The sequence below is a fragment of the Nannobrachium achirus genome (genome assembly GCF_963921795.1).
Source record: "Nannobrachium achirus genome assembly, chromosome: 9".
Taxonomy (NCBI): Eukaryota; Metazoa; Chordata; class Actinopteri; order Myctophiformes; family Myctophidae; genus Nannobrachium; species Nannobrachium achirus.
Window position 1 is genome coordinate 32,721,005 of NC_137818.1, and position 23,864 is coordinate 32,744,868.

At 42.6% G+C, this 23,864-nt stretch overlaps 1 protein-coding gene across 2 annotated transcripts in view; it reads right to left on the reverse strand.

Moving 5' to 3' along the window:
- lrp1ab (low density lipoprotein receptor-related protein 1Ab) overlaps positions 1–1,875 on the reverse strand; it is a 194,103-nt gene extending 192,228 nt beyond the window's left edge. For both annotated transcript variants that reach the window (XM_080734198.1, XM_080734197.1), the window contains exon 1: positions 1,242–1,875. In XM_080734198.1, the coding sequence (XP_080590324.1) occupies positions 1,242–1,314 (73 nt within the window). In that variant the 5' untranslated portion in view covers positions 1,315–1,875. The remainder of the gene's footprint in view (positions 1–1,241) is intronic.
- Between the last annotated feature and the right edge of the window lie 21,989 nt (positions 1,876–23,864).

The window sequence follows — 23,864 nt, forward strand, 5'->3', positions numbered from 1 at the left end:
TTGTCTTGTAAATAGCTTGGGATTTCTTGCAAAGATGTTAAGAATAATTAATGACATTAATAATTCACAGTGCACCTACCACCGAACATGATGGGATTTCATTGCAACCCAATGTTAAAGACAAGGAGACCTCCAGGCAATCTTTAACATTGGGTTCCAAGCTGACATGCCTCCTTCGAAAAAAAACTGCACAGGTTACTCAACTGTAATTTCATTGCATTCTCCAAAAACGCACGCTGGTGTTGTTCACTCAACAAGTCACCAATGATGCACCTTTTAATATCTAATCAGGGATTAAAGGAGCCCCACTGAAATCTGACAACCGCACCTCACGACGGGGTTAAGAGGGTAATTGTCCAGCTATTGAATTAATTTCTCTATCATCAGTCAGTAGGCTACCTGGCTGTCACTGGAAGGTGTACGGCCTGTTGAGATAAAATTGTGATTTTTCAGCTACCGACGCTGCACGTCGGGGCAAGCCTCGCCATTAAGATGCACAGTACTGCACAGCCAAACACAACTGTTTGCCCATTCGTGAAGTATGTCAAAACAAACGATGAAAACTGATCCCAACAATAGGTTCCACAGGTTTGATTCACAACTCACGCGTGCTCCCCCGATTTTCTGAACAAACCAGCACATTTAAATGGCTAGCCTACGTGTTCTCCCTTGACATCTATGATAACAAAGCATATTGTTGAAGAATCGTGTGCATATATTGCATAATGGAGCGGCGATATTGATATTTTGTCGCAGCCAGGGAGACATTTCGCTTGTGTGGAAACGGGGCTGTTCATTTAAATGCTGCGATTGCCTTTTTACCTGCTGAACGTTCCCTGTGTGGCAACATCATTGCCTTTCATCCTAATAGGCCTATTATGTCTGGTAAAACATAAGCACTGAGAAATGGCATAAACATTCAGAAAATAATAATCGGCATAGCAACTGCTTGCCTGTACTGTAGTACCCTATCCTACGGTAGGCTACAATGGCCCACCTTCTCTGATTAAATCTTTTTCTCACGAATGCATCGATCTATCTCTCCCTGTTGGTCTGGCGCACTGTGTTGTGAAGATAGCTGTTGGTTTCAACTCTGATGAATGTAGGCCTACACACACACACACACACACACACACACACACACACACACACGGAGATGCTTTGCAAAAGTGGTCACGCTCTCTCGAGTAGAGTCTATCACAATGCAAAAATAACAACACAGACAGGGGGCTCTTACTTACCTTCGATTGCTCCAACAGGAGATATTATCTCCAACGTGAGTATAAATCCCAAGCAGAACAACCTCATTGCCATCTCCTGAGCAATGCCCGTTGGCACTGCCGTTATAAACGTATAAAGGGAAAGTTGGCTGGAATTCTAAAACCAAACAATACGGTCGAGCACCACATCCGAACCCCTGGCCCCGGGGTGCGATTGTCGGCGAATTGCACCCGTAGTCACGCACAGTGGAACGCTTTGGATAGGCAAGCTTCTGTAATAATAAAACAATGAAAACCCTAAATAAAATAAAATAAAAAAGGGGCTACAGCCCGAGGCTATAGGCAGTGCTGCTGCACGCTCATGTATATTTCTAATTGATCATCGGCATTCAAACATGATGCACACACACACAGGCACAGTGTAACCTCTGTCTTGTCTGTAATGATGTCTCTCTGTCTCACTCAACCATGCCACCAAAAAACGTCCAGTCCTAGACGAGTCCTTGAAACTGTGTCGGCTCAGTTAAGAATTAGTCCATGCCAAAAACTTAAAAAAATAAAATAAAAAAGGGGGAAAAAAGCGTTTTTTTCCTCCTTTGTGGAGCGCCGATACCTCCGTTGGTTGTTGCTGGTGGTTACATGTGTGTGTGGATGGTTGCTTCAATCTGTGTGGAGGAGCTCCAGTCCAGCAGCACTGACTGACTGTGGTGTGGGGACTAGTTCGTGACGTCACCAATTCAACTCCACACAAAAATGGGAAAACTACGCGGCACGTCGTCCGTGCGCACGCGCGAACACACCTCCCTTTCTCCTATTTCATGCTGCTTTTCAGCGTCAGCGTTGCCATGTCCGCTTATTATAGGCTATCTCTTGATACTTTGGGCTTGTTTTTGAGCAGGAGCTAGAGCGCTCCAACATCTGGCTTTGTCCGGTCAAAAACCGATGGGAAAAACGTGTTAAGAAATGTCCGGGGCTTAAATTAACTGAAGCGTGGCCTAGATATGGGCACAAACTGCTCAAAGTTTGTTGTAGGCCCAGGGTCCCATTGGCCAAGCTTCGCAGGACGCACGCACTGTGTTTGGCTAGCGGGACGCTTGATGAAATTAACTCATAAATAGCACCGCTCACTTCACACTGGATGTGATTTCTTTTTTTCTGTAAAGTTAAATATTAAATATTGGTAGTTGCGTTTAGTTTTTGGAGCTTGTTCCTAAAGCGTGGTTGCTTATTTAGGCTTGCTAAATAAATATGGTTTAATCCAGTGGTTCTCAAACTAGATGTGGTTTAATCCAGTGGTCAGGGATGCCAACACTCCTGAATTCGGCAGGAGTTTCCTGAATCTTTACCCCAATCTCCTGCTAAGCTCCTGAATTGTCATTTCTCCTGAATTTCTCCTGGATTGGGTGATTTCCATGGCTTTGCGTGGCAACACGTGTCCGAGTTAAACTGTAACTGTGCATGTGCAACGTGATGACTGTCTCTGTTTGATGATTGTCATTTCTCCTGGATTTGGTTTTGGTATCAAACTCCAAATAGGCTATTCACCAGAATATGGACATTACACTATGTTCAAAATGTTTCGGGGGGAGGACCTCCAGACCCCGGGTTGGGAATAGGGAGTTCCACGCCCCTTGGGCTTGTTTTCATGGACATGGTGGTTGCTTATTTCTCTCGCAAAATCTGGCAACACAGTTTTTCAGGCCCAAACCCACACTACTTCGGTCGTACGGCGGTGTCGCGTGCCGATTGCCTCCCCAACGCGGTCGCATCCCTATGGTCGCATCATCCGCGAAGGTGGGTTGTGTGAGCATGAATCAAGAGTGTATGGCGCAATTGCGCGCGACACCGTCGTGCAAGGACGTAGCATACATTTCTGTGGTTGGAGGAGAGAAAAAGAGCCCTGCTTGCAACTGGCTCTCCTGCATCAGCCATGTTGGCTCAATATTTCAAAGGAACCTGGAATGTGTTGTTCTTTAGGTCCAAGTCGTGACCTGTAATGATTACCTAGAAATGGTTAACTTAACCTGTATTCACCATTTAAAAAACAGTCCAGTTAGCGATTAGGGAGGGTATTTTTTAATAATTTATGCTACCAAATTTGATATCAATATGATGGGGCATGGCCATATTTTAATCTCTAAGCTAAGATGGCGTATTTCTATAATGCATTGCATAAATTGCTGTCATATAGATAAATATATCATCATCGTGTTTTATTGTTTACTATACTACTTCAGATGAAAAGACATTTCTGTGGTTTGGGGGTGGAATGGTGGAACCACAGGGGTCCTTCCTTGAGCTTTCTGGAACCCCCCAGAGGTTTCCAGGGGGTCCCCAGCCAAATGAGGAGTAATTAGGCCTACACTAAAGTTTGAAGATGCTTGAAATGATTGCAATACAAAAATAGCCTATGTTAGTGACTTACTTAGCTATTATTCCATATGTTTACACTTTACATGTCTCCATTGTCAATTTAGAATTATTAATTACATTCATTTTAAACCAAAATATCTTAGACTATTTGTTTAGATAGATTAGAATCATTCGGTGACAGTTTCAGGGGTCCAGACATCTTGAAACCCAGATGGTGATCTCACTTCTCAACCCCAAATGCCCAAAATATATTCATGTAGGGCCCTACATTGTAGGCCAATCCGCCAATAGTGACATTATAGATGTATGACATCTCACACAAAAGAGTGAGATCACTTTTTTCCTTATTAAAAAAAAGAAAAAAAATCCAGCTTTGCTTTGACCGCAATATCAATAGGCTATTAGTTGATACAAGACAAATCTTTGTACGTTGCGCTGAGTGGTGGCGGATTCTAATTTCAACCAGGATTTCAACATTCCCGACTCCATGGTGCCCTCTGGTGGCTTTATTGTGGTCCGTTTCACGAATGTGACTGGAAATCAGGATTCAATATCCTTTGTTGTTGTTACACATCCCATTATACATGGGTGGGTGACGTGACGTAACGTTTTCGCTGTCCTCGGTGTCAAACATGTATAAATAAAAAATATATTTGTCAAAAACCTTCTGAATATTGTGCAGGACATTAAGCTTTATGTGAACTTACTCAAGATTAAAACATTTCATTCCTCATTTCTTCAGAATTTTCAACCAAACATGGCAAAACTCATATGGTGTGACTGTCCTGACCTTGTTTCTCAAAGTGGGAACTTGAATAAAACTAAGAAAAATAATTGCTAAAAATCATTTGAAAATGAATTTAGGCAAAAAAAAATGTCTATTTGTGAGCCTATATCTTTTCAAAGTCAAAGCATAATGTTTTCAGTCATTTCTGATCAAAAACATTTTGTCCCCCAAACCAAAATCATTTGGTGTGACACTAGTTTGGACAAATTAAACAGGCAATTATTTGGACACCTATTGGCTAGAGAGGTCCTTCTTCTGTAAGGCTATTCAGCACTCCCAGCACAACTGCAAGACAGGTGTCTGAGGTGAGTTATGATTTTAACATTTTCATGAAATGCCATCTTGTTGAAACGTTGACATTCTGGATGTCTTTTGGTGTGACACCTTTTCTTTAAAAAAAGTTATTTGAAGTTTTGGTCATATTTCCATGTAGATCTAGGCTGCTTTGTTATAGCTAGCATGCTGTTAGCATGCTAATGTGTACATAGTAGCCTCAAGGTAAACCTAAATGGAGAAAACAGTAATATGGTGTGACACTTAATCATATGGTGTGACATGTCTGCTTGTCACACCATATGACTTGACTGTCACACCATATGATTTATACTGTATTTAACTACAGATATAACAACAAATAACAAAGTTCCATGTTTCTTTTGTACATTTAAACATTTGTTTTAAACATTTTTACATAAAATGTAATTTAGCTTCATTCAGTGATACTTCAAATTCATCAGACAGAGCAGAAACCCCTTCACAGAAACCTTAACATATTGTTTCAATCTAAACAATATTTTCTCTTTGTCTTAAACTATACATTCCATTTTCTTTTGTCAGCTGGAAAATGACAAGTGCTGAGAGAACGAGAAAGTACAGGGAGAAACTAAACAATGACCCAGCAAGGAGAGAGGAGCCAAAGGGGCGAGACTGCATTTTCTACAAAGAGCAGGAGGTTGTCTGTGGCATAGCAGAACCGCAACAAGGCAGCCGGTTTGCTACCCTCACCAAATACGACTGGCTGATGTACAATACAGTCTAAATGTATAATCTAATCTGATCTAATACTTTTGCACTTTGACTCACTGGACTGGACAGTGGACAGTGTTAAGGTAGGACCCGAGACAAAAATAAAGCATAGCGTAAGTTTATGCAGGGCATGGGAGTCAAGTCGCCGCCAGTCTGAGTGTCAGTTGTCAGTCAGCTCTGTTCTCATACCTCATTAACATATCTGCTGGTCATTATGTCACATGACTGCCATACTCCAATCAGAGCTCTCAATCAGTAGGGAAGGCTCCTTTAAATAGAGCTTGCTTTCCCTACCAATGCTTGGTTCCGAAGCTTCGGAATCATTTGCTGCTTGCTGCTGCGGCTGCTCTACTCTCTGGTTCTGCTCGAAAGCTTGGTGATACCATATGGTTCTGCTTTAGATACTGCTTACTGCCGTGCTGCTTCAATACAATGCTAGCCTGCTTTTATATCTGTTGCTATCACTATGCTACTGCTAACAGTATTATGCCTAATGTTAACTACAGCTATCATGATGCACTACTTCATTAGTTCTCATTTACGTGTTTACTACTACTCATAACTTGAACAAGGTCTCATCTAAAATGTATTACTAGCATGCTTGCTTCTCAGAAGAGAAAACATTTCAACAGTATAGCATATGCTAACAGTGGTAGTAGTGGAAGCTTCAAATTGTTTGTAGCAACATAAGCTAACAGCATGCTTTGCTCTACAGTGCACCCCGAACCATGATGGCATTGGCTGTGATTTGTGCTGCCTAGAACAGTATGTGAACTGTTGTTCCTGCCCAGCTTCCAGTGCTGTTTGTCTCCAGCAGATGCCACACTGGGTTTCTTAAATCTTTAATCGCAGGGCTACACTCTGCAAACACCAGCTAGTTCGGCAGCTAATCCAACATGTTGGCCGGTGTGGCCATACTCCCTTCAGATGCATGGCTCCATGCAGGGATTCCCATCCTGCTTTAAACAGGTGTAGCCTATGCTATTATTGATATCATGCATGGATGATATTCTGATGCTATTGCTCACTTCTAATATATGCCTCTTTTCCCAACATTGCTGCTAATCATATACTAATGCTACTTTTACTCTGCAGGCAGGTTGGAACTACTGAGTATATTTGTGTATTAAGATTAATGCTTTGCTCATTCAGGAATCATGTCAAGTGTTTACAGGAGTAGCACTGCCCCTTTAAGGGCAGAGCATAAGGGGAGGTGGCTGCGTCTGGGCCTGTTGGCCATGCAGAAGCCTGAGTCTGAGTGTTTGTTGGGGACCTGTCCTTGAGGAGTGGTTCAGCTAGTATTCGGTAAGAGTATTGAATCAAATATTGATGCTTAGATAATTCAGTGGTACAGCATTTCAAGATGTTAGAAGTTTTATGGAGGGGGTTTAAATGTTTAATGGTTAACATATGCCTTTCATGGGTGTAAGAACTTGTTACCATGAGAGAGATTGTCATGTGCTACAGTTGAATTAGTCCATATTCATCTAACTGCCACTACTTGAGTAAAGTAGGTGAGATTGCGGCATTCAAGCGAGGATCAAACACGCTCACTCTCACACTTGCTTAAGTATGGAAATGAAGGTTCTTGCACAGGTGATTATTTGGCTTTATAAACACCATAGTTAATGTCCTATGTGGTGGAATGGTGGAAAGTTGATAAGGGAGGTTGTTAAATGGGCAATGCATCATGGGTAGTGTAGTCTATGTACTGCTACCATACACATTCACACTGTTCTCAGTCTAGCAGTGTTGCCAGGTCTGCCCATTATAAGCAACTCGGTCTTGTTTCCCCATAACTTCTAGTTGTGGGTTGTTTGTTCGGGCTTGTTCTGAAGTAAAGTTGCTTATTTGGCTTGCTTTCAACATCCTTCCAACATGCTTCCTGTTAGAATCAGCCTAGTCTGTGTGCAGAGTGGGTTAATTCCCTTTTTGAGCCACATGAGGTCAAGCAGCTACTGTGTGTGTAGTGTGGGGAGAGTTGAAGACTTGTTAGAAGGTTGCATGGGAAAAGTACAGTTGCATGATGGTACAGTTCTACTAAAAGGAGATCCTAGGAAGCTCTCCCTATTTACTCAGGAACCTTTGAGAGAGAGGTTTGAGTGAGAGGAATATTCCAGCATGGTGAGAGGCTTGTTCACTGCTAAATGCTAATGTTAGCGCATTTGGAACCTTTGAGTTGTATAGAGTAAGAGGATACATTCCAGCATGGGGAGAGGCTTGTTCACTGCTAAATGCTAATGTTAGCGCATTTGGAACCTTTGAGTTGTATGGAGTAAGAGGATACATTCCAGCATGGGGAGAGGCTTGTTCACTGCTAAATGCTAATGTTAGAGGCTAATGTTAGTAACTCGGGGGTTGTCATGGGCTCATGCTACAACGCTATCATGGGAACACTGGAATGGCCATGTGAAAAGCTTGTTCACTGCTAAATGTTTATGTTAGCGGCTAATGCTAGTAACACTCAGGGGTGCCATTGTCTTATGCTACAAACGCTAGCATGGTAACACTGAAGTGGCCATGTGAAATGGATAAACTGAGTTGATTATTGTATCTATGCACAGCCAGTACATGCTGAACGTTGTTCGGAACAGCGTTAAACACTTGTGCTGTAATTTTGCACACAGTGAAAAAGAAGAAAGAAAAAAAAAAAAAGAAAAAAAATATATATATATATACTGCATAGGCTGGCTGCTGCTTCGATTCTGCCATTTTGCTGTATGCTCAACTTATGCTCATGCTAAAGCTGCTACATGTCTGTTGCTAACATCATGTTTCATTTCCAGGCTTCTGCCATTTTGCTGTATGCTCAACTTATGCTCATGCTAAAGCTGCTACATGTTTGTTGCTAACATCATGTTTCATTTCCAGGCTTCTGCCATTTTGCTGTATGCTCAACTTATGCTCATGCTAAAGCTGCTACATGTCTGTTGCTAACATCATGTTTCATTTCCAGGCTTCTGCCATTTTGCTGTATGCTCAACTTATGCTCATGCTAAAGCTGCTACATGTCTGTTAACATCATGTTTCATTTCCAGGCTTCTGCCATTTTGCTGTATGCTCAACTTATGCTCATGCTAAAGCTGCTACATGTCTGTTGCTAACATCATGTTTCATTTCCAGGCTTCTTTCTTTATCAGTTGTGCTGCTATGCTACAATGATCACATAATTGTGCTAATGGCTCTTGTTGCTGCTGCTTCAGTCAGATACTATCATGTGTCCTAGAATTTCAGCTATTGCTAGCTCCACTCAACCTGCTGCTGCCTGCTAGCATAACTGCTAATAATTACAGCTAATGCTACTGCTAGTTAATGCTAACATCATGTTTATCATTACAGCTCCATGCCGGAGCTGTGGCATGCCCACACACGGCATCAGGTTTTATCATTGCAGCTTCATGCTAAAGCTGCTTCATGTTCCGCTAAATCGTGTTTTCTATATAGCTTCTTGCTGAGGCTGCTACATGTCTGCTGCGAACATCATGTTATCTTTTCAGCTTCGTGCTGGAGCTGCTGCATGGCTGCTGCTACAGCATGTCATTGCAGCGTTGTGCTGCAGCTTCTGTGTGTTTTCTGCTAACATGTTTATCTTTATAGTTTCGTCCACTACTGTATAATGCCATGAGGCCAGTCAGGAGTCGGTTGGCACTGCAGAGGGCATTGCTACTACAGCTTCAGCTAACGCTACTTCTGCTGCAACCATGAGCCTGCCTGCCTGCACGCCTGCCTGCCCACCTGCTGCACGCCTGCCCGCCTGCTGGCCCGCCTGCTTGCACGCTACAGATTCAGCAGACAGGGGAGTGGCTGCCTGCCTGTTTCATGAGCGACATCGATGTGTCGCGATGATCGAGGATTCTGGATCGAGGATACTCACCTGGACCTCCTCCCGAAGCCATGAAAGGCAGGTCATTCGTTAATCAAACTGCATCTTCATCTAAAGGCATAATTATATGGCTGATAAGTCAGATGTATTATATAGATTGCGTGGTTGTGGATGATAATAATAATTATAATAATGATGATCGTTGCAACAAGTCTCAAGATGATTCTAAGTATATTTCAGCAGCACCTTATGCTTGTATGAGTTCATTAATATTCAGCCGGGTGGTGCATCAAGGCAATCCAGACTACGTTCTCAAACTAATACTTCTTTCTATCCTCTATGTCATGGTATCTGCCTGGCGTCCTCTGGCGAGGCAAGCTGTATCGGACCTTGGAAGGATGGCTACCAGAGATGCTTCCTGCAGCATCGGGGATGGCTCCACACCTGTACATCTCTCTATGCATACAACCGGGCTGGCTCCAACTCGGAAGTTATGGACGCTGATCCTCAGCAGCTATGAATGTTACTCGCCAGGAAGGAGGTCATTCTTGTTGCTCAAAAGCATGAGCGGCATTAAGTGAGGAGACGGTCGGCTAATTAATTGCTCAAAGGTGGTTGGCACGGTTATCACAGCTGTTAATATCAACTTCCAATTTCAGGGTCACGTCTACCTAGCATGGTGGGTAACCTCAAACAGCTCGCTCCCCCTTTAAGGGATGGGGCACAACTCGGCAAGCGTAGCTGATTCACTCTTCTTCGCAGTGTAGGATGGCTTAAGACCAACTGCTTAATACAATTTGGTTCTGCGTTAGAACCGCTCGCACACACAGCACAGCAAGCGTAGCTGACCCACTTTATACACTAATGGTAGGATGGCCTTTTCTTAATTTAAGAACTGCTTCTTAACGGAATAATTATTTCAAAGGTCGGCAGCGTCGCTTCGCTGCCTCTCTTAGCTATTTCATTTCACTAATCATAGAATGGTCTCTTTTTTAAGATGCAGCATGTATCTTTTAGCATAAAATAAATTTGTCAACGCAGAGATCGCAGCTAGCTGCTGCTACACATAGTTACTGCTAAGCTTAGGATGGCTTCTCATGGTTCAAGACTCTGCAGTCTTTTACTTTTAATCATGTAGAAGTCTGCAGTGGCGCTCTGCTGCTACACATAACCAGAGTCTGACTGACACAGGTTTTATGTGGCGTTGGGTTCCGTGTTTTGGGGGGTTTTAAAGCGCTCTCTGGTTGGCCGAGCCCTGCCAAGACAGAGAGCAAGCTCCTTAGTTTTGGGGGGTATTGCTGCGTTCCCTGATTTTGCTTAGCATGCTCAGAAATGCCTGCACAAAATTCAGGGAGCATCTCCGATCGCGGAGCCCTTCAAACGCCAAGTTTAACTGTATTCCATTTATGCAATAAATGGTTAAATATCCTTGCCAATATCTTGCCGAGTATCTGTTCATTATGTTATTAATTGTTATATTCTTGACGTGAATGTTCCTGCCTAAAATAAAGCATAGCGTAAGTTTATGCAGGGCATGGGAGTCAAGTCGCCGCCAGTCTGAGTGTCAGTTGTCAGTCAGCTCTGTTCTCATACCTCATTAACATATCTGCTGGTCATTATGTCACATGACTGCCATACTCCAATCAGAGCTCTCAATCAGTAGGGAAGGCTCCTTTAAATAGAGCTTGCTTTCCCTACCAATGCTTGGTTCCGAAGCTTCGGAATCATTTGCTGCTTGCTTCCTCCTCCACCCCAGCCTCCACCTTTGCATGATCACTCTGGCTAAGCTCAAATACTTGTGATTGTCTGATTAAGTTACATGTCAATGTGGTTAAGCAAGTACTGTGATCTTGTCTAAGTTCATGTCAATGTTGTTAAGCTCAATACTGTGATTTGACTATGTTACATGTCACGGTTATTGCTATTTGCTATTCTATCCCTATGGGGGGTATTGCTGCGTTCCCTGATTTTGCTTAGCATGCTCAGAAATGCCTGCACAAAATTCAGGGAGCATCTCCGATCGCGGAGCCCTTCAAACGCCAAGTTTAACTGTATTCCATTTATGCAATAAATGGTTAAATATCCTTGCCAATATCTTGCCGAGTATCTGTTCATTATGTTATTAATTGTTATATTCTTGACGTGAATGTTCCTGCCTAAACTAGCGAAAATAGCTGATCTACAAGCTCTCAACACGTTGTGCTGCGAGAGCTTGTAGATCAGCTATTTTCAGAGTTGCGCAACCCAGCACTCTTTAGCTAGTGGAGATGTGGTGTAATGTCATGATTCCTAATGGACGACTAGCGGCTCCGCCCCCTCCAAAAGCTGCCTCCGCCACTATCACAGCGCGCCGCTATTGGCTTCATTCACTTCAATGGGAAATACGGCGGATTGTACACACATTTTACACATTAAATACTAATTCAGTGTTGGACCCAGAGCTTCGAAATCTCTTCCTGGCATGCGTTGGAGGAAGGTGTAGTAGCCTACACGGCTAATGGAACAAAACTATGGAACAAAACCGCAGAGGAATATTTGGGGGAAAAAAGGGAGGAAGCCCCTGTCTGTTGGACCACAGATCGCCGTTTTTATATAAAAAAGCCGATTTAAATATGAATACACTGTGTTGGCTAAAAGGCCATTGACCATGACTACAACACCTTATTTGTTATGTAAAATAGCTGCTGATAAAGTAGCCTAATGATGAATGAACAACGCGAAGTGTATTTTTTCTGACATGCAACAGGATGCGTGCAGGTGCGTCACAAGAGGGGGGAGAGGGACTGAGTTACTAAGGCCCAAGGTGGAAGGGCCTTAATTATTTTATACGTTAGCTATTGAAAAATAGCAGATTATATAAACTCGAGAGTGCCGCGCTGCGAGCTTGTATATCTGCTATTTTTGAAATCCCCAGATGAAGAACATTCATGTGGGCCCGCAGTGAATCCTTGTACCCAGGGCCCAGAATTTGGTGCGACGACACCCTTGGCTGTATTTGCGACTCGCTGCGGCTAAAACTTTTCGGAATCGAGACGTTTTAACGCCAGAGATATCATTTATAAGCAATCGACATGATAAGAAACATGTAGGCCTAGCCTACATTTGATGCAGTTTATTCTGGTTGTTGTGAAATAAGAGAAATAGACAGAGTAGGATACTGCCTACCTCATTCATCGCTATAGGCTGTTTAAACACCATCATCACAGATCAAATAAATACATTAACACGCCGCGTCAAATTCACTGGTAGGTATATTTATTATATTTATTTGTTGTCTTTCTTACCTTATGTACACAACTGTCCAGTCCAGTCAGTGATAAGTTGCTTTATATCAGATGAAGTAGCCTATTCCTTGGTGCTTCTTCATATAAACACATAGAATGTTTGTGTTGGTATAAATGAGTAGCCTACACATATTTTCTCAGTTCATATGACTTGATGAAAGTAACTCATATTCCGCCCAGGTCAATAACACTAATCATTATAATGGCATGAATCGATCTAAACAAATAAAGTCTGTGCTGATAATGATGATGGTAGTATGCTTATGGTTTATGTTAGGCAGGCCACTTAATAGATATATAGATAGAGAGATATCTTTATTATCCCAAGGGGGATAATCAGTAGCTATTTAACATAACAAATAAGGTGTTGATGTTATAGTCATGAGCCATTTAGCCAATACAGTGTATTCATATTTAAATCTTTCCGAGTCAGTGTAAAACGGCTCTGAATCCAGCAGAGAACTTCTGTATTCTCTGCTGCTTTGTTTTAATAGGCCTACATATTTTTCTAATTTCATGCCAGGTCTTGTTGACGGATTTGGAAGAGATTTCGAGGCTCTGGGTCCAAAACGCGACATGCAGTGTGTCTGTGTGTGACATTCTCCTCCATCGTGCTGACAGTGTTGTTGAATGACTGAGTGAGGAATGTCGGACTTCAAAGCAGTAACGTGGAGGGAAAGGTGGGGGCGGAGCTCCCGGTACTCGTAAAATGCTGTGTTCAAGTTCAGGAGACTTCGGAAAAAAGCAATTTACCTGAATGCTGAGTTCTGTTTCCACTAATTGGTGTTAATAAAATGTTGCCTTCAATGCCTTGGCTCCAAGTGTGGCTATGCGCCTTATTGTCCCTTTAGGATCCTTCTGCCGTGGGTCGGCAGAAGACTTAGGTGTGCGTAGCATTCCTGTGCACATCCTCATCATCCATCTACTACTACAATTCTTTCTTATCCCATGTTAAAGCCCTACAATAATATCCTGTTCAGAAATATTAAGGCCATGTTATCCTGGGTAATTGTTTAATCAATCAGTAAAGTTCAGTACTCACTAATAGGTAGGTTAAAACACAGTTTGCTTTGACACATGAAGATATGATCATACGGTGTGACACTAAATCATTTGGTGTGACATTCCAAATAGTGAGAAATCATACCTTTATTAATGATTAAACCAAAAAAATGTTTATGGATTACATAGAGAATATTATCAGGAAGAGTCACAAATATTTGTGTAATTTTAGAGAAAGTTTTGACAGAATACATTTAAAATATGTTGTAAGATCATGAACATGGGCCTCACACAGAGTGTCGATTATGAAAAAAATATACAGATATAATTAATTTTCAAAAAACTATAGTGGATCACTGGTTAGTTATGATAAAGGACTTTGATAAAGTGAGTAACTTAAGAAAGATGTACTCCATTTTCATTTTATGAACAATTATTTTCATGTCACACCATATGACGATTTTTTTAAGTACAACAAACTGCTGAATAAAGTCTGATTCCAATAAAATATCTAAAAACAAAATGTATTTCCATAAGGTTGAGAGTGAGTAGAACAAAAGTAAATAACTTTTATGCCTGCAATTTAAAGTTTTTTTAAAAACACATTTTTTGGGGCGTCACGTCACTGACCCACATGTATGAGAGAGTACAATCATTGGGTTTCAGCTCCTCGACATTGTAGCAACAAGAAGAAAATAACAAAAAAGTTGCAATAAAATAACAATATAATTAAATAACAGTAAAAGAAAATGTTGGTTTTGTGTGCATACATGGTTCTACCTCTAAATACTGGTTCACATCTAGGGTACATTCTATGGTTCACACAAAGCTGTCATCTGGGACCTGACATTCCATTCAAGCATGTGAGTGTTTTCAGGGTGAACATTAGCCAATAAGAGCACAAATGGTGTCGGATAATGATAACTTCAGTGATGAACATTCTGGTCCAGGAGAGAAGCCATTTCTGTAAACAACAGATTCAATTAAATTCCAGCTTTGTGGGCTGTAAAACATGTCCTCAATGCAATTGTAACCTGGACATTATTTATAGTGCTGGTTTTAATTGTCTTGTTGTGTGCAAAGGGTTGATTATTCTTGTTACTCTACCCTTCTTGACCAGCAGGGGTCGGGCACTACTTGACATTAAAATTCACTGGATTTTGTGTGGCAACTTATTGAAAATCTCAAATGAACATTATATGGAATCAATTAACCATGTCACAAACCGGCCATTTTACTCTTATACACCACACTCGGGTGGTGAGAATTCAATGATGCATCCTCAGAGTCAGTCACATAGGCCTAGTGCTAAATATTTCCCATGGTGCAACATGAACTATCTATCAATAACACTATTGGCTTCCCGAGATCTTCAGTCTACACATTCTGCAAGCCAGAATCACAGAAGAAAATGTGAGGTATGTGCAGAATCTGGAAACATCATGCCTGTTTTCATATCATGGTCCACATGGCCATGACAGAATCATGTGAAATAGCTAGGGGACAATGACCTAAAGTCAAACAATAAGACGGTCCTTGGCGGGAAAAAAGCTTGCGTTAGCTCTTCTTACAGATGAAGATATCATTAGAAACTAGAGATACTGTTCCTCCGAAACAGTGTGGGCTCGCTCGTGACTATATTCTACAGTGTGCTAACTGTCATGTGAAGCTCAACCAATACTCCAGCTAACACCACTCCCAGATTTTCCGCACCTCATTGGCTAAGGGCCCTGCCTTTGTACTGTCTGCGACGGAACTCGGTATATAAATAATGAAGATAACATACTGGTCTCGCCTTTCAGACGAGCCCACAACGATACAATCTTCGTGTAGGCTATTGTGGCATATAGTTAGATCACGTTTTGTCTTATTTTATTGAAAACAGCCAGCTTTGACTGCATGATAAAAAGTTGATACAATACTTTTTGTGTTTGTTCTTGCTGCATTGAGTGAGTGCCTGGTGGAGTGGAGGTTTCTAAATGCAACGTCCTCGCTACATGGCGCCCCCTAGAGGCACGTGAGGGTGGGAACGAGGTGTGAGGGCAGGATATGTCAAAACCTTTATGGACTCACTCAGCTAATCTATCTACCTATCTTATCCTGAGTCAAAGATAAAACTTAATTTATTGAAACCATAAACGGAGGAAGGGCTTCACTTGGTTTCCAAAGACATGCAGAGTCATCAATTTGCCTCTTTGAGTCAGGGAAGGATTAAGACTCAAGGATGGCCCCTAAGCCATTTATCTTTTAGGGCCCCAACCCCACCCTGACCCCACGCTACCCAGAACGGGCAGTCGAATGGGCACGCAAACGCACTACTCAAGTTGTTCTGTGGGTCAAGAAAGCAAGCAAGAAATGTAGACATTGTACAGGATTTACAGTATAACCACAGTATGATATTTATTTGCATGTCAGCTCTGTTAAGGTGGCTCTTCACCAAACTACTACGATTGAGAATATGTTATTTTAGTTCAAATGTGTGATGGGAAAATGTCTCTGGCTTATTTGGGCTTGGTTCTGCAGCAGTAGCAAGGTCCGCTCTACAGGAGTATCTACCTCCCTTAAAGGACAACTACACCCTAAATCACTTCTAGGCTAATTTTCCTACTTATATTGATCCAAAAAGACTGTCCCATGGGGTCTTTTAGGCAGAAATGCCCCTGTTGTCCAGTTTCCCCAACAGAACCCAGCAGCTCTCATAGCCTATCACTTTTACACTATTTGTTGTGGTCAAAAGTGTTTTTATTTTTCATGAATGTGGTACTAGTTGTCATTACAAACACACCCATGTCATCGTTGTCCCACACAAGCCATCACACTCTGCTAAACAGATTAACAGTTATGCTTTTATGTGTTTTGCTAAGTCCCAGAAAAGATGCCCTGTGATTGGCCAGCCCAGTAAGGTCACTTTGTTTGGCACTTGTGCCGAATGCTCACCCCAAAACATTATTTATGAGATTGTGGTGGCTTGTGTGGGACAACCAAGGCATGGGTGTGTTTGTAATGACAACTAGTAGCACATTCATGTCGGCAGCAGACACTTTCCGGTGGCAAATCGTGGCCGAATCTCCACGGCTAAGAGTTACCATAAGTCAGATGTTAGTCGTGCTGGTCAGATGGCTATTAGGAGGGGACTTGTACGTGTAGGCTGAAGGGACCATAATTTGAGCATTAGCCCATGTTTGCCAGACCCATGAAATGGGTAGGCCTACATAAGCAAATGTCGGTCTGTCTGTCCTGGTTTTCTATATAAAGGGTATATATGATGATGACATGATGATGACATGCCTACAAAAGGCATGATGTCATAAATGATGATGACAGACAGGGGGTTGGCAGAACCGGGGTCTGGCACAACCAGGTTGACCTGGTCTAGTTAAATATACATTTACTGTAAATAATATGAATATATATAAGTACATTGTTGATGACCAGAGGCCCCTGGCTGGCAGTCAAGGGCCCCCACTGGCCCCATTAGCCCAGTCCAAAATACATCCATGCCTCAAGTTCACATAAAGATTCAGTGTATATGCTTGTTTAGCCCAATAAGGAAGGTTTTCAGTTAGTATTGGGCCAAAATATCAAATTATGTGGCTATACTGTATGTTTAGCAGACTTCTTTCCATTCATTCCCATGTGCTGTTTTGAGTGTGAAACTTCTTTTGCCTGATAGTAGTCGAGCACAAAAGTATTATGACAAGTAAGTTCAGAGATCGTGTCCAGGAGTGAAGTCATACTGTAAATGACTGCTTTGTGGACCATAAAAACAGTCATGTAACCTGGGCGTTTTATATTCCCATTTTATGTCTGCAAACAAGAGTTGGAGATTCTTGTCACCATTCTAGACCTGCAGGGGGCACTGAATACATGACTTACAACATGTTACACATTCACCAATGTTAAAAACAAACTCAAACTAATTAGAAAGGTGCAATTTGGGGAAATAAGTGTGGTTGTCTTGATCACACCGATACCCCTGAATCCGGTGGAAGACATTGTTGTGTTAGAAGACAAGCAACATGCGATTCAAATTTGGTGCTAATCGGATACTGCAGTTTATGATATTGTGGCCACTAAGCTGTTTTGTTTTTATGAAATAGGCCCCTCCCACTGATCCTAATTACATTGTCACATCCCGCCTGAGATCACACACCTTGGCTGCCGACAACCTTTGCTGCATGTCACTCCCCATTCTCTCTCCCCATTTCAGACTACTGTTACTATCAAATAAAAGCGTAAAAAAGCCCAATATATTTATTTATTTATTTTTAAGGGGAAAAAATATGCCCCTCCCACTAACGTCAGAAGCCACTTATGGCAGAACGGTATGAGTTATCAATATTCTGATGAGTTTCATCACATGGGTTCAGAGATCATGTGTGCCAATTCTTTTTTTCCTTTTTTTCTTTTGACTTTTTAAGCCTTTATTTGATAGGATACAGTAGACTGACAGGAAATGGGGAGAGAGATGGGGAATGACACGCGGCAAAGGTCGTCCGGATCGGGAATCGAACCGGCGACGCCACCAGGCATCATAGCCTAGTATGTGGTATGCGCTTAGACCACTAGGCCAATTCTTGTGAGATTTGGAGAAAATCTGTAGGAGGAGCAAAAAGTGTTTTTGAATCAAATAAAAAATGGCAGAACATTTAGTCAGACATGGGCGTGGCCTATATACTATGGTTCAAGAGAGGAGGAGTAGGAGTGGCACCCTGAACGTTTTAGGGTCTAAGCATATTTTGGAGTTCTTGGATTATTAGTGTGGTCCCCCACCACTATTTCTCTGCACGTTGTGTTAATAAACTCACCTTAAGTAGCTGGAAGGTGATATTCATGAGTCTTTTGGTTGCATTCTACAACAGTGTTATAAAAAATCGCTTGGAACCTGGACGGAAGTTGTCTTCATTCAGTGTGTAACATAAGAGGCAAACTTATACCTATAAACAAAGAAATAAAGTAGTCTAAGTACTATACTGTGTTGCCCGTATAGGGTTAGCCAGTAGCCACACTAATGACATGCTTTTGGTTTCAATGCATGATGTTGTGTGCAAAGTAGTTGCAAAGAGAACACAATAAAACACATCTCAATGAAAGCAGCAGTAAATAGGCTACAGTCCATACATTTGCAGGTTGCCAACATTGGACTGTCAGAATTCAGGAGATTTTTGGGGGGTAGTTTGGGGAAATCTTTGAAAATAGTAGATGTAATTTCCTGTGTTCTGGTGATTTTTGTGAGTTTGATACCAAATCCAGGAGAAAGGACACGTGTTGCCACGCAAAGCCACGGAAATCCTCCAATCCAGGAGAAATTCAGGAGAAATGACAATTCAGGAGCATGGCAGGAGATGCGGTCAAAATTCAGGAGACCCCTGCCAAATTCAGGAGTGTTGGCAACCCTGCATTTATCCTGGAGTCTATGGTACTGATCGTAATAACTATATTGGTTAGCACTAGTTGAGCTGTCCTTTATTTGTCTTTCTCACTGATGCGGCAGTCAAGGCAAAAAGGCACATGGGAGCAGAGGAGGACTCGCACACAGGAATAAAGACATCAGACTAAATAGGTCTTGCATAATTAAAGTCTTCATTAAAAGATCCAGGGCTGTACAGAGTAAGGCAAACGCTTCAGTCCACACAAGGACTATATCGTCAGTGCATGATCATTCATTCAGAGGCCATTTTGCTCTTACATCACATTTGGGAGTCGGAGTGGGACGTTCCACCCCCAGTGTGATGTAAGTGCAAAATGGCTGTGCTTAAATCCTTTTTATATACTATCAACAACTGTGCATTCCACTCTGTAGACAATAAACTCTTCTGTATACACATGTTTATTCCGAGCCAGAATCACAGAAGAAAATGTGAGGTATGTGCAGAATCTGTGGTAAAATATGTCCAAAGCATCTGGGAATCTCTTGTGTCCAAGCTTATCATCACTGACTCCTCACCTAACACTTCAGTGTGTTGTCAGTTTGACAGTATGATGGAGGTTTACGGGCAATCAAAATAATTCTCAGTGCATGTTGCATTAACCACTTAAAAGAGAAGTTCACCCCCAAATTGCATTTTTTTTCTATTGATTACATGCCATGGAGACTTTGTTGCATTCCTAAGACAAAAATGTTATTACAATAAATGTACCTGCATGCATGACCTGATGAAGATCTGAATAGATCGAAACGTTGTCCAAATAAAGAAAGTCTTTTTGTACCTTATCTGGTGTGCGGGCTCCATCCATTTTTCTTTACAATAAATGTACCCCCATTTATTCCGGATGGGGAGCCAACATATTATTGAACTCGAGTCTCCGTGGCGTGAGTAATCAATAGAAAAAAGGGCAGTTTAGGGGTGAACTACTCCTTTAAACCCTTTATATAGGTTATACTTCACTGACTGGAGTACCCCATGCAGCGGTCTATACTTCCTAGTTCCCTTTAGTCTACACCAAACTTCTTTGCCTAAAGTAGCCAATATTCAAGCTTACAACGCAGCACATTGTGAGCTAGATCACCTATTTTTTGCCAAATGTTCACCCGAGAATAGGGGGGAGGACACATGATACGCCAGGATTCAAGTGGTCAATGCCCTCATGCTGGCCTACTTTTTGAACATCCTTTTGTCGAGTCACTGAGGAGTCTACTTAACATTGCTGTATTAGTCAACACGGTGAAGCCGCACGATAATTGGTATCACCTCAACCTGAGAATGCCCCCTTTGTGGGAAGAGGGTTCGGCATTGTCATCCAGGAGAGACAGACGCCAGCATGCTGTGTGGGAGACAGTTTGAGAGCGTGCCAGCGTAAACACTCCCAGACCACATGTTCTCCCAGGGCAGAGAGGGGCTGGCCTCTCTCCAGGCACATCTGCACACAATCCCCCAGCTTTAAGCAAGCCAGCCAAGGAGACAGAGCAGAGAGAGAGAGAGCAGGGTATGAGGAGGGAGGGAGAGCGGGGTGGGAGCAGGGCCGTCACAAGGGGTAGGAAAGTGGGGCTGAGTTACTAGGGCCCAAGGTGGTGGAGGGAGGGGCCTTAATTATTTTATACTTTAGCTATTGAAAAATAGCAGATCTACAAGCTCACAGCGCGGCACCGAGTGCCGCGCTGCGAGCTTGTAGATCTGCTATTTTTGAAAAGTCGTGAAAATGTGTGCAAATCTTTGAATATATGTATTTGTTAAGCGAACATTAAGTAACTCAAATTTTGCTTCTGGGGGGGTCCCTGGAACTCAATATTTTGAGATGGGGTTCCGTGGCCAAATACATACCATTTTGGGGGTCCTTCACATGAAAAGGTTTGAGCTCCACTGACATAGAAACATAGGTTTTTCAAAAAACCTCAGAAGGATTTGAAATATTCATATATTTTCATGATTTTTCAAAAATAGCAGATCTACAAGCTCCCAGCGCGGCACTCGGTGCCACGCTGTGAGCTTGTATATCTGCTATTTTTCAATAGTTAAAGCACAGGGGCCCGCAGTGAATCCTTGTACCCAGGGCCCAGAATTTGGTGTGACGCCCCTGGGTGGGAGGGAGCAAGAGAAGGGGATCTTTACAGAGGCACTACTTTCCCAGACAGGGAGAACCTGCTTCTTCTGTGACAAAGATAATGTTGTTTTAGGTACACGAACAGGAGAGAGGCAACCTGCATGGGGACAATCACAACAACAGCTTGTTAGCAAAATGTCATCATACACAATCTCGAGATTACACATAATATCCCGTTTAGTGCATGCACAATGCATGTTAACTCATGCTAACATGTGTCAAGGCCAAGCACCATGCAAACAATTGTTGTACATCCCTATCACACGACTAGAACAGTATGTTGTATGCTTGGATACCATTACCCCATTACCCAACCTGCCCACGGCCATGAGAGAAGATAGATTGCTCCATTAATCAAGCTCCTGGCTCGCACACCCATGTTCTGCGTCTGTGGTTGTACTGCAGGTACTGTATGCAGAACTACGATGCCTGTGCACAAATTCCACATCTGTGGTGCACTTGCTGTTTTTTTGTTTTTTTACAGTTATCTTTTATTTCATGACAAATGAATTGTAGAAGCCATATTTTATCTAAAAGCTGCATCCGTTTGTCTCTGTCATCTCTGAAACAGCTTGTCTGAGCTACAGCCTCTCGGGTAGCTAGTAGGTAAAGTGTGCCTTTGTGCATGTTTTCACAGAAAGGTAATTACTGAGCAAGCTATGCTGACAACACCTGAGGAATGTGGAGCATGCACCAGCAGACTGTTCTCCTTCCCTACACCCCCCTCTTTTCTCCCCTCCACTCCCGTCTCCTCCCATCCTTACCCCTCCCCTCCCCGCCCCTCTCTTCCCCTCCCCCACATGACCCTTTGGCAAGAGCCCCAGTCAAACATAAATTTCACCATAACTCTTTTGCAGGATCCATAGATTTAAATGCAGGAAGAGCAGGTTACCCAATGAGATACAGAGGCAGTTCTATTATGAAGTGTACACAGTAAAACCCTCATGTGTTAACAGAGATTTATGATGTTTTACATCGCTTTACAATGGGCCTGGTGTAAAAGATACTCTACACCACTAAGATACCCATGTACCTGACAAAATACTTCCAAAACGTCAAGGATGTACAGTTGTACACAATTACAACACCAGAGGCAGCTCCACAAATCACGTCCAATCCAGATTTGGCTCAAACAAAGGGTTGAATTTGTTCTCCTGCTATGTCGCAAAAACATGGAATGCCCTACCGACGGCCTTAAAGGAGTGTAAATGCCTACCCTCCTTTAAAACCAATCTGAAAAGTCACTCATGGGCCTTTTCCACCAGCAAAGAACCAGTTTGGGTTCTTTCTTCCGGCTGTGGGATGGCAACTTTCTTCGAACCTTGGTTTGTTCTTGCGAACTGGCCGCGAACCAACTTTTACGGTTCGGAACCAACTCGGTTCTCGTTGGAAAAGCTCACCTCTGGTTCATCCCATATAGGCGGAAGAAAGAACCCGGTGGAAAAGGCCCCTTACAGGCGGCTGCAACTCGAAACTGCTAAAAAGATAAAGCCTACCCGTTCCTCGCCCTGACCTTTTTACTGTAAATACCATTTATGTTTTATTTTGTTTTCCGACTGTCTTATGATGATATTCTTTGCATGTTATAACAATGTACTGTATGTCTAACAACGTTCTGATTTTAATTGTCTCCACCAGCCGAAGGCTGAGGGAGATTATGTTTTCCCCTCCGTCCGTCCGTCCGTCCGTCCGTCCGTCCGTCCGTCCGTCCGTCCGTGCGTCCGTGCGTCCGTGCGTGCGTCTGTGCGTCCTCGCAGTTTGTGAACAGCTAAGCTCAGTCACCGTTGGCCCGATCGCTGCCAAACTGAGCACACACACTCCCTGGATGCCAATCTAGAACCTCTGCCCCACATTTTTCAAATCAGCCTCATGGTGGCGCTATAACAGGCCGATTTGTGTGGCCTGGTTGTTACCAGCTAATCTCCGGCGCCGTTGGCCCGATCGCTGCCAAACTGAGCACACACACTCCCTGGATGCTAATTCAGAACCTCTGCCCCACATTTTTTAAATCAGCCTCATGGTGGTGCTATAACAGGCCGATTTGTGTGGCCTGGTGGAGACCTGTGCTCGGAAGAGCACTGCTTCTAGTTACTATTGTGATTGTGACATATTTTAGATGTCTTTTGTCAACTGCCATGTATTGTTAATAAACATACATTAATTATTACTTAGTACTTACTTACTAAGTACTGCGTTTGGTGTTTCTATTGCGTCCACTGTCGAGTCCTCTATTTGTGTATAAGTTTAAGTCTGAGAGTGTAAAAAACATTTCAAATGGAACCGTGAGGGAGAAAATGTATTCAAACCATGTCGCTGATAGCCTTGTGGCTGGGGCTGGTCCCTGGTGCCTGATGGCGGGTCCCTGGTTCAATTCAAGGGGTCAGGCGGAACTTTGCTGCATGCCCCTCTCTCTCTGTTTCCTCTCTCGCTATATTGCAACTATCAATGCCCGGAAAAGAAATACAAAATAATAATAATAATAATAACTTGTTAGAGTTGGAGAGATGTCATTACAAATGGAGAATCTGTGTTGAGTATTTGCAACTCCTGCTCCATTTAACCACTTATTGCGACTGTAGGTCGCAGTTAAAGGGGGAAACCACCCATTTTCAATATTGAACTATGTCATTAATATACCTTAGAGGAGTTGTGTGGAAATAAATAAAAAAGTTCCCCCCCTTCTGTGTTGCCTAGAACTGGAGGATTGATTTTGGGGTTTATATTGCAAAGTACACCATAGTTCAATATTGAAAACGGGTGGTTTCCCCCTTTAACTATGGAGATCCCTGATGTTATCAATATTAAGC